Source organism: Bacillus rossius, chromosome 5 (genome assembly GCF_032445375.1).
Source record: "Bacillus rossius redtenbacheri isolate Brsri chromosome 5, Brsri_v3, whole genome shotgun sequence".
Lineage (NCBI taxonomy): Eukaryota > Metazoa > Arthropoda > Insecta > Phasmatodea > Bacillidae > Bacillus > Bacillus rossius.
This window is the reverse complement of record NC_086333.1, coordinates 77,900,124-77,912,069: the sequence shown is the minus strand read 5'-3', so window position 1 is coordinate 77,912,069 and position 11,946 is coordinate 77,900,124. Positions and strand designations below refer to the sequence as shown.

The 11,946-nt window shown below is 37.3% G+C and overlaps 1 protein-coding gene across 2 annotated transcripts in view; it reads left to right on the top strand.

The window, feature by feature from the left end:
- The window catches only part of LOC134532068 (uncharacterized), a 422,005-nt gene extending 410,950 nt beyond the window's left edge, over positions 1–11,055 (top strand). The window contains exons 13-14 of one of the 2 annotated variants that reach the window (XM_063368249.1): positions 457–779; positions 3,959–11,055. In XM_063368249.1, the coding sequence (XP_063224319.1) occupies positions 457–779; positions 3,959–5,054 (1,419 nt within the window). In that variant the 3' untranslated portion in view covers positions 5,055–11,055. The remainder of the gene's footprint in view (positions 1–456; positions 780–3,958) is intronic. The other variant, XM_063368250.1, reaches the window with a different exon arrangement.
- Positions 11,056–11,946: the final 891 nt, after the last annotated feature.

Sequence of the window (11,946 nt, the reverse complement as noted above, 5' to 3'; positions counted from 1 at the left end):
ATGCATGCAAGCGATGGCTGAGAACGCTGGAGTTGCAGTTTCGCAATGGGATGACGTGTGATAACAACAGTCCATTGTCTCCCAGAAAGGCTTGCAGTCAGCAGATTTCAGTGAGCACTGTCAGTTTTGGGGTTTGCTCCCTTCTCAATGAATGCAAGCGATGGCTGAGACCATGTGTCATGGAAGACCAGGCACGCCATGGGATGACATGTGCTAGCAACAGTCCAGTGTCTTCCAGAAAGGCTGCAGATGTCAGTGAGCACTGTCAGTTTCGGGGTTTGCTCCCTTCTCGATGCATGCAAGCGATGGCTGAGACCACAGCTCATGGAAGACCAGGTTCGCCATGGGATGACATGTGCTAGCAACAGTCCAGTGTCTTCCAGAAAGGCTGGCAGTCTGCAGACGTCAGTGAGCCCTGTCAGTTTGTGGGGTGTCCTCCCTCCTCGACGCGTGCAGGCGATGGCGTTGCAGGCTCGCCACGGGATGAGAACGTGTGCTAGCGCCGGGCCGCCCCCGGCCCTGCCGGCGCCCGTGCCCACGCCCAAGGTGCCCGCGGGGCTGCCGTCCCACCCGCAGACCCTGCCGGCGGCGCGCAGCTCGTCGGACCGCCGCCTCGCGCACCCGCCACCCATGCCACCGCTGCCCAACCTGCTGGGCGGCGCCAAGCGCGCGCCGGGCGCCATCGGCAACGCCAGCCTGCACAGCAGCAACGACAGCGGCTTCAGCAACGACCCTCCGCCCGCCCCCGAGGTCGACTACTCGGACGACGACACTTCCAGGTGAGCCCCGTCCTGACTCCTGCCTCCTGGCTGACCTTCCTTCAGGGTTACTCTTTGGACTTTTGGGACTTCCACTACCGAGAAAACTACCAGAGAAAGGACAACATCCTGCCTCCTGGCTGATCTTCTTTCAGGGTTAATCTTTGGACATTTGGGACTTCCACTACTGAGAAAACTACCAGAGAAAGAACAAAATCTTGCCTCCTGGCTGACCTTCTTTCAGGGTTACTCTTTGGACTTTTGGGACTTCCACTACTGAGAAAACTACCAGAGAAAGGACAACGTCCTGCCTCCTGGCTGACCTTCTTTCAGGGTTACTCTTTGGACTTTTGGGACTTCCACTACCGAGAAAACAACCAGAGAAAGGACTACGTCCTGCCTCCTGGCTGACCTTCCTTCAGGGTTACTCTCTGGACTTTTGGGACTTCGACTACCGAGAAAACTACCAGAGAAAGGACAACGTCCTACCTCCTGGCTGACCTTCCTTCAGGGTTACTCTTTTGGACTTTTTGAACTTCCACTACCGAGAAAACTACCAGAGAAAGACAACGTAACAGTTATGTTCCAGGTTTACAAAATTTCGAAACAGGCAACCACATTACATTCCAAACCATAGATTATTTCTGACCCGTTGCTTCCTGAAAACGGTTCCGAATGGAAATGGTGTACGTAGGTTTTTTTTCGTACCGAAATTCTGTTGCTACAGCCATACTTATATATCAGAATAACACCACGCAATTATGCATTCTGGCCCTAAAACAGTGGAACCTTCAAGGTTATAATGGGCTTGGTACCATCTGAGAACTGACTCTGTAGACTACTCATAATTTTAACACCAGACAAGGTGCTGAATCGGAATGGCGAAATTTCTGTTTTTAGTAATTATTGCTAATGTATGGTTGTGTAACACGGGTCGAGGGCTCAGCCTAAACCCTTTCTATGGATCAGATTAATTTGCCTTGAATCGGCCACCAAGTGGTTAAGGGCCTCTATCTGCTCATCACTATCCTAAAATCTGCAAACCTAGCTATTAATGGGAAAAGATAGGAAACCGATATAGTATATTTTTGTTCTTATCCTCCTTTTTATTCACTGACACTTATTTTGTTTATATTTAATGTTGTTTTACAATAAAAATTACTAGAATTATTTAAATATTAAATTAATTTTCTTTAATTAGTCAGTTAGTGTTATCAAAACTTGCTTAATTAAATCTCAGATATTTAAAGTGCTTGTGTATGGTTGCACAAAGATTATAATTTCCTGATTTTTGGTGAACACCGTTCAGATTTAACTGATTTCCATCGAATACCATTACTGGTGTGTGATAAATTTTTTATTTCAGTGGTCAGGATGTATTACTACTATATCGTAGTCATGGGTTTCATTCCCAGATTTGAAAAAAAATTCATATGTAGGACTATGTGATGATGTGATTTTTAACCTCCATACCTTGAAAAACAATATAAAATAACCATTGAATTTAGCTTTGGGTGCTATGTGAATTCCCTATGTTGGGCTTGCCTTCTTGTCTATAAGCTCAGTATTGAGCAGCAGTTATTCACTTACAACGTTATTATTATTATTATTATCATAATCTTCAACATCATTATCATCTTTATTCTTGATATAAATCATCATTATTACTTTTCAGAATGTGTATTTAGCCATCATCCTGAAAGTCATTTGTATCTTCGTCGCTGTTAAAACCATTCTGAAGAAAAATAATTACTTTTCCAATATCCAGTTGTACGCAGGCATCAGAATTCTATACATAAATTTCGAAAACTGCAGAAAAATAAAGCATCACAGATATAAAATGTAGTTCATAGTTTTACAGAGTATGATTTTCCATTTTCCTTCTGTTTTTCTTCTGACAGTTGATGATTTTAAGCATGGAAAAAGTGCCAGTATTCAAGCAACTTATGTGAGAACTTTTTTTGCATTGCTGATATAGTATATTATATGATTCTAAGTTATATTGATAGTAATAGGAACATGTTTTATTCTATTCAGAACCCATGATGGCAATTATGTGTTTTGGAAAATGGGAGATATTGTGGAATATGTAATTTTTTGCCAGGTAACTTAAAAAAAGTAGTTTGAAATATAGTTTGGTGTAAAGATTTATTTAGTTATTTTTAAAGGAACATCATTAATTAAAAGTATATTAAAAATAGTAATTAAGAAAATATTCTAACATGGAATTACAATTTTGACAGTGCTTCTTTATTGAGTTGTAAACAGCACAGATAACTTCATTGTTGTATTTAATAATTATTTACTGGTCATTTTACATTTGTATGTAATATTTTGGTGCCAATATTAGGTAGCTCAAATCATCAAACTCATCACTAATGACAATATATACACATAACTGGTATGAGCCCCATTAGGAAAGAATAAACTTATTACATAGAAATTCAGATAACTATTATTTTTCATATTTATTTCTGATCTTCTTTGAAGCAATAGATTTTTGGCACTTATTTGAGAGCTTTTTTGCTGTAACTTTGGTTTCCTACACGTACATTTACAGTAGAACAAAATATTTTATACATTAAAGTTAATTAAGAATAACATTACTTCTGTATAATGTTTTCAATTTTTTTTTTGCATTTACATCGTCTCTTTAACATCGTTCAATATTTTATTACAGATGTTATGAGAACATTTATTGAAGGAAAATACATTTTATTAGAGTCACATGCCTAAAACCTCCTATATAATGTTTATTACAACACAAATAAATAGAGTAGGTTGTAAGTTAATTTGAACTTGTATATATTACAGTAAGTTATTACACGGGCGCAACAACAGGGGGGTGGGCAAGGGTATTTTGCCCCCCCTCTGAAACCTTGAATTGGGGTCAAACGAGGGCAAAGAAAGTGCATTGTAATCAATTTTTAGATAATAAAACTGCTTAAATAGCATCATCTTCCACCTTGAAATACAAATTTTCCCGGGGGTGGACCCAATAGGGGGGGGGGGATCGATGATTCCTTATAAAAAGGTATATTGCCCCCCCATTTGGAAATTTAGTTGTTGTGCCCCTGAGTTATCACATGAAGACTACGTGGAGTTGTGGGCATGTCTCGCGGTGGTGGTTTGCCAGCTCTATGGGTGGACGCAGAGCGGTGTGACCGGACCCGCCCGTGTTATCTGTTCCCGCCGAGCAGAAAGCAGCCCGCCGGCTCGCCGCAGCCCGCGGCGGGGTCCCCCGACCAGGACAAGCACAAGAAGCAGCTGCTGTCCTCGGTGCGCGGCTGGCTGCTGTACAAGTCCGCCGTGGACCTGTGGGACGACGTGAACAGCCAGTACCACGGCAGGCCGGGCGGGCGGCCCGTCGTGAGGCAGGCGTCAAGCCTGGGGCACCTGGTTACTTCGAGTCGCGCCGGGAAGGACAAGGCAGCCCCTCCCCAAGGCCCGGCGCCGGCCAGACCGGGGGTCGCCGCCGACGAAGTGGAAGACGACGTCGGCAGCGTGCGCGGCGTCAAGAGGAGCCGGTCCCTGTGGCGCTTCAAGCGCTCGCACAAGGACAGCATCGTGATGGAGGGCATGTCCCTCTGGAGACACCGCTCCCTGGTCGACGTGAACTCCGCCGTCAGGGACGAGCCGAAGAAGAAGTCGAGGCCGGCGACGCCGGTGATGAAGGTGCAGCTGTCTGCCGCGAAGATCGAGCCGCAGCTGGTCAGCAGCGTGGACGACTCTGAGGGCGAGGGTCGACCCCAGTCGCCGATGTCGCCGGCGGCTGACGGGCAGGACGACGCTCCTGAGGGCAGGACCGCTCGGGAGGACACCCCGCGGCGGTTCAAGCGCACCAGGAAGGACATCCTGAAGGAGTGCGCCCGCAGCCTGGACGTAAACGATGACGGTCTCGTCAGCGGCGACGACGACAACGCAGACGACTTCGGCGACTCGTCCGACGAGGACACAACCTTGGCGGACAACGAGACGGACTCGTGCATCGTGGTGGACGACCACACGCACTCGACCCTGCAGCGGCAGCAGCAGCAGCAGCAGCTGCAGATGCAGAACGGCAGCCTGCTGCCCAGGACCAAGCTGAGGCACTCCCCCTCCAAGGAGAGGGGCGGGAAGGACGAGGATGAGGACGGACTCCTGCAGTACGGCGAGTCCTTGAGGAGCAGGATGAAGAAGCCGGACCGCGGGTCGCGCTTCGAGCGCAGGTCCCAGGACACCGGCAACATGTACGGGCCGTGGTACGACCTGTGGCCGTCGGACGAGTCCTTCAAGGGTCGACGCCGCAAGACGTAACCTGCCAGCGCCGCTAGAGACTCGTTCGACCAACACCGGTGGAGGCTTTTTCACTCTCACACTTACACACACATGTGCACGTAATATAAATCTTTGTGTTTATAACTTAACAAGATAAATAACCCGATTGTGAATGTACAAGTTTGATATCATGTGGTTTAGTTGATGTATTAAAAATAAATTTAGATGTTTTCAGGGTGTATAAAAGGTACTTTGACTTACAAAATAACTTTTCTTAAATTTTCTCTCACAAAAGATTCAAAATATATATTTGGTGAAAAAAAAATTAATTTATAGTCCAAATTTTTAAACCTTTTTACTTAAAATAAATTATGCTCTCACAATTTGTATGTCGATTTATTTACCTAATTTTATTTTTTTTGACGTGATAACTTCTTATAAATCGATCAACGCCGGCTGCACGCACGAAAAAGCAAGACTCATTGTCACGTTCCGCCTGAGCCGAGCGTGCAAGAACCGGCCAACCACCGTGCGAGAAAATCTTCTATAATATCAAACAGGTTAAGGCGAGCTTTTTAAAAGCAGCAATTAAAAAAAATTTGATTTATTTGTCCAACTTCGTCACTTCAAATTAAGAATTTATCGATATTGATTTGATTTCAGTTTATTTCTATAACTAATTGTTCGTGATTATATTAAAACAAACCATTTCAATAAAATTTGCAAAAACTGTAAATAATATTTGAAAATTAAAAATTATGCAATTTTTTATCAATGTTTTTTTTATGACGTTATCACGTAAAATTATCGTCCGTAAACCGACTTTACAAATGATATCTACTTTTAGTAGATTTAGTTTTCCAAAATATATATATATATATATATATATATATATTTGAATCTTCTGGTAAACCGACCTACGGAAACGTACTTCCTGTAAATATATTAAAATGTTTCAGAATGGTATATTAGTTGCCTTGGAGATCCACCTGTCATGACAGGCTTCAGAGGCCGGGTTCCAAAAACCACCCCTGCCGTGTACTAACCAACGTGTTCCTCCTCGTTGCAGGGCCAACGTGTTCGCGACGGTGAAGCTTCGCAAAACAAAGACGAACGACCGCTCGGCGCCGTTCATCTCGTAATGGTGCCGGGGGGTCCCTGGTGCTTGGTCCCGCCTGTGTTTCCCCTCCGAGAGGTGGTGGGCTGACCCCTTAACAAGACTGTCCTCTGTGGTGAAGGCCTCTGTCTCGAGCTGCCGTGTGTACAGGGTGGCACTGCATGTGCTCTGGGTGCAGGGCCGGATTTAGGGGAGGGCGACCGGGGCGAAACCCCCGGGGCCTCCTTAAACGGAGGGCCCCCACAAACCAAATTAGAGACTTCGGAAAAAAAAAAAATCTTTCAAATTCCGACGAGTAAACACCAGTAAACATCTTTTCCTTTGATATTCTTTTTTCGCTGTTTTACCTTTACCTGCAGTACTTTGTACATGCGTGATTATATTATTGTTAAATATTAACAGAAATGTTATTCATTAACAATAAAATTTAATTTCATATAATTCTTGTCTCTGATTATATTTATGTGTGTTTTTTTAAATACTAAGAGAATCTACTTGATTTCATAATAAATTATTTATTGGAAAACTTGACTGAAAAAAAAGTGCTCATTTTATTTGTAAAATAATTTGGGGCCAGGGGGCCTCCGCTCCTCTGTTGCCCCGAGGCCTCCAGACCTCTGAATCCGGCCCTGCTCTGGCCGATGGCTAGGAGTGGGAGAGGTACGGCTCCAATTCTTTTGTGTGGTTCAACCATCCGTAGTCTAACACCAAACCATTGAATTATACAGCGTAATTAATTTTTTTTTTTGTAAATAGATCAGAAATATTAATCTAAACTTACAGATATTTGTACATTTACATGATAACAATTGTGTGACCACAAAAATTGTATTTGCAGTTATGCTGGTTTCTGATTCTTACCCGGGAATTTTATGCTTTGTGTTATCCGAGTACCTCCAATTTTTAAAGTTCCCTTAATAGATTTCATGTATTAACTGCACACATTAATAAGCATTCTTGTAAAACAAAATGTAGTCAAATAATTCGATTTATTTTTCCCTGATTAAATCAAATTATGCTCGAATGAAACTTCAGTTTAAATATGAAATCATGTGCCCGTTTTTTTCAAAAGAAATACTCAGTGTAATCTCGAAAAAAAAAAGTATTCCGAATGTGCAAAAAATAACCAAAGGCATGTGTTGTAAAAATTTACACCATATTTCTTGTAGTGTTAGAAAAATATCTCTTGGCAACTGGTTTTTCAAAGTAATCTTTTGTAAAAGTACAGAAAATAATTTTCTGCGAAGTCTAACGAACATCATCTAATACTCGCATAATAATTTTCAGCCTGATAACACTTGACTATTTCTCGAGTTAGTAAAATATTTAATTTATTTTTGCTGTGAAATATTATGCAAAACTGTGGTGACTTTTCGTGACGATTCTTAATTGTATTGTTTCGATGTGTCCCACTCTGAATTCTCTCCTATAGTAATGATTTAAAAAACATACTATGCGAATTCTTGCTCAAATCTCTGTTATGAGTTGTTTAGTTTTTTTTTTTTAAGGATTGCGAGGTTGATGCCTCAATCATGTATCGTGCCGCCCAGTACGCATGTTGTTCAATTATAATAGCATGTATATTATGCATAGTATAGGTTTAAGTAATCACCAAATCGGTGTAGTTACATGTACGTAGACTAACATGTTCACAGAGTGTAAAGCTGTAACATAGTAGATTTGACATAGTTTGAAGTTTGTGTCTTGCGACGATGCTCGCACCTGACTTGCTCCTGATGGCACTGCGTCACCGAAGATAAGCTGTGCAGACGTCCATTGCAGCACTTCCTACACTAGCAGATAAACAGTATATTTTATAGAGTCTTGTTGTTCGGAAAGTGTTTGCAGCTACCGAGATGTGTTGGCTGACCGCCCAATGCCATAGCTTGGCGTGTATGTGAAGTTCCGCAAAGAGTTTTATTTTATAATTTCTTTTTTTGGAAGTGGATTTTGTGAAGAAAAATAGCGATATGTATGAGAATGTAACTCAATAATTTTATACACATTTAAAATCGTAACATTAGTTAATTTGCAAGAAAATATAGTATATATTTGTGGAGACAAATAACTTTCTGACAAAGTCCAACTATGCCATACTTATCGTAATCAATAAACCTAATTTTCAAGTCATGCCAGTGTTCATGTTGGCGAATATGTGTAAATAATTAGATACATTTGCCCCAGATATGACAGATTCCTCCTTCATTTTCTTAAAGTGATATGTTTTATTATATGAAGAACATCATCAAACAAAACTAATAGCTTCGTGCCGTTTTAACCATTGCTCCAAAAACTTTAGATTGTTATCAAATAATGCAAAAACAAAGTAAATATATTCTTCATTACATAAAAGAATATAAAAATTTTAAATGTAAAGCAACTCTTGTCAATTTTTCTACTGCAATAAAACTCTCCATGTATGTGCCAAATTTTTTTATCATGTGAATAGTTGGCACATAAGTTCGTATTCTTGTTCTTGAAATAACTTTATTTTAGATTATAACATAAATTTTGGTTTTAGGGATCTTTGGTAAGTATTTGAAGGAGTTTAAAATTAATGATAGAAAATTTTTTTTTGTTAAACTATAACTCACAAGTGTGCTGATTCTTATTGCATGTTGACTGTATAATTTTAGTATTTAGAAATAACAATTTGGCTTATTCCAGTTGAAATGAGCAATGGCAAGAGCATATTTGTTAAACTCCACGTGCTTTGAATCCTTTGCACTGCGCACTATTTCAAATAGAAACCTGGCAAATACATTATGCAATTTTATGAACATACATGTATTTTTTAAAGACAAAGTATCATACATTTGGTCTTTTTAGTGTTTTTAATATAGCTTTAAAAAACTAGCTTGGTTTTCTGTTGCCATTGTTTACAATAAATAAATAAAATGTTGCCCATTCTTGTAAACTGTGTCCACTAGGATAAATTTTCTCTATAACAAAATATTTGCTGTCGATTTTTATGTCTAAAAGTATTTCGTAATCTCTGTATCTACTCTTTAACTAGCCTCCTCAAAGTATTATTGTAGCTGACTATCTTGTAAATATAGGTTTTGTACAATATTAGCCTCACATTTTGTATGCAATACACTTAAAATTAAGTTCAGAGACAAGTTTGTTATAGAGATTTATATTTATATTGATTTTGTTAAGTATGTTACAGTAATGTTTAAATTGTTTGTATGCCAGAAATAAATTGTTAAATGTTCTAAATAACTAATATTCACTTTATTGTTATATTTTATGTTGCTATATAAGTAGGTATTAAATTTTAGTCACATCACCAATAAGAAAAAAAATTTGGTTGGAAAATATTAACCGAGAAAACTTTTTTGAAAAATGTATATTTTATAATTACCTAAAATTTACAATCTTAGAGTAAATGTACAGTTTTTTTTAAATAAATAACAATAAAGCATTTATTATTTTACTCGGATATGGTGCATCAGCTACGCAGAGAATTGTGTGCTAAATTAATGTTTATAACTTTTTTTCTTTTTAAACCATTGAGTTTGATTGTTAAAAAATTAAAAAAAAATCTTAAACAATCAATACTTGTGCCAAATCTGTAAATCACTGCAAACGTAAAAATAATATTTTTTGTTGCCATATATATTCATAAGATAGTAAAAACACCCTTCTATTATTTAAATAAATTTACAAACGAACGCTGAAGAATTTTCTAACATTTATAAATTTTAAAAAATCAAGGTTTTTTTGAATGAGGGTAGAAATATAAGTTGGACGTCGAACAAAAATTTACGTTAGTATAACCGTTCGTTATTTCATAACATAATTTGTTACAAAGGGCACAAAAACACACAACGAAAGGAAAATATGCTATTTTCAAAAAAATGTTTTGTACCTTCTATTCTTATGTCTAATTACTTCAAGTCACGGTTTCAGGAACACATGACTAAAGCTTCACAAATATCTATTGTCCATAAGAAAGTCATTGGCAAGTGTTAAAACTCATGATATCAAGCTTCTATGAATTAAAATTTTCAATGAATTTGAAATTATATATATAAGTACTAAGTATAGGTATGAAAAATTATTTGGGCTCTTCTTTTACATATTTTAATAATTTTAACAACCTTATTTTAAAACTTCTGTCTAAAATTAGCTATGCATAATTTTTTTCAGATAATTTGTTTTAGACCTTTGTAAATTATTTTAATTGTGTTTTTTTTTTTTGTGTTTTGTTTTACCGACTAGCCTTCAAGTTTTATCTGTATGTTCCTGTTACTATAACTAATAGAGGACCTCTAAACTTACAACAAGTATAACTCCTTAATTTTGCTTGAGAATAGAAAAGAATTTCTAGAAAACCTAAGGAAAATATTACCTAAATTTGTTCAGAAATGTGACGCACGTCTCAAAAACAAGTTGAACAAATGAATTTTTCAGTTTACACCGATAACCCATAGATTAACGTCTATTGTTTCAGAGTAACCAGATGGTATAATTGAATGTGGAGCTTTTGAAAAAAAAAACTTTTTAAGCCATACTTTATTACAATTTGAATGTATTTTTACACATACACACTGCATGATGAAACACCAAGAACTTTTGACTTCTTTTCAATTTTAAATTTGAAACATTCACTGACATATGCTAAATTTCTAACATTTGAGGTAAAATAAAATATATTTTGGCTTTGTTTACCAGAACACTTATATTTTTACTTTTACAAAAATGTAATTTTTTCCATGGTCCGATCCATCTGTTTATCGATTATGAGAAATAAAATATACTGTTAATATTGTAACAAATTGGTTGGATGTATTAAACCCAGAATCCTTTAAAAACCAGCTAAACATGTACTGTCATTATTTTAACATAATAAAGCTTAAAATGTAAGTTCAATAACGTAATTATTAATTGTATTAATAGGAAAACATTCTTTTTTAAGGATATGCCAATTCATTGAAAATAAAATTAACAAATATCACATACAATGATTTTAGTGAAATTATTTCAGCTAATGCTGATTACGTGAATATTAATGACTAAAAAAATAGTTGAATCACTCATATTTAGTATTTTTAATTTGTTTTAATTACTCATAATCAATATATTTATTTTAGTTTGAGACTAAAAAGAAAAATTTAACTTATAGTGTAAAACAATAATAAATCCCCGCTTTGATCAATGTATAAACTAAAAATTAAATAATAAAATATAAATTTAAGTTTTTTATACAGCAGCCAAATAATGCACCACAACTTCGTATAACTAAAAGAGTGGGATGCTCTCTTCTTTCATTTTCGTAATGACTATATCCTAAAATTAGTGATAGAAACTATATTACAAATCATATTGATATTGCTGATAGAAAATTTAAGACAAATGATATCAAGCACCCCGTGCTTTTGTTTGAAAAGAGTTGTGGTGCGTAATTTGGCTTTTGGTCAAAAACGTAAAATTGAATTTTTTTTTTAATTTTCTGTTAATTCAACAATAAAAGTGAGGGTTTATATTATTTGAAACTATAAGTTTATTTAAATATCTGTTCTTACTTCCTGGGTATAGCCAAACTAAAAAAAAAACTAACTGTCTGTTAAAGCGAGTTGGATTCACTAGTGAAGATAAATCTCATATTTTTATTTCACCTTGTGGTTAGAAAAAAAGTAAAAAAATGTAAAGAACATAATTAAAAAAAATCCCTTCCGGCACAGAATACAGGTGTAGGTAAATTTCGAAGAAGGTACCAATATCTTCTGGAAAAGTTTTAGAAACTTTTATAAACTCCTGGAACATTTAATAACTTACTTTACATAAGTAATATCCTATGTTCACCAA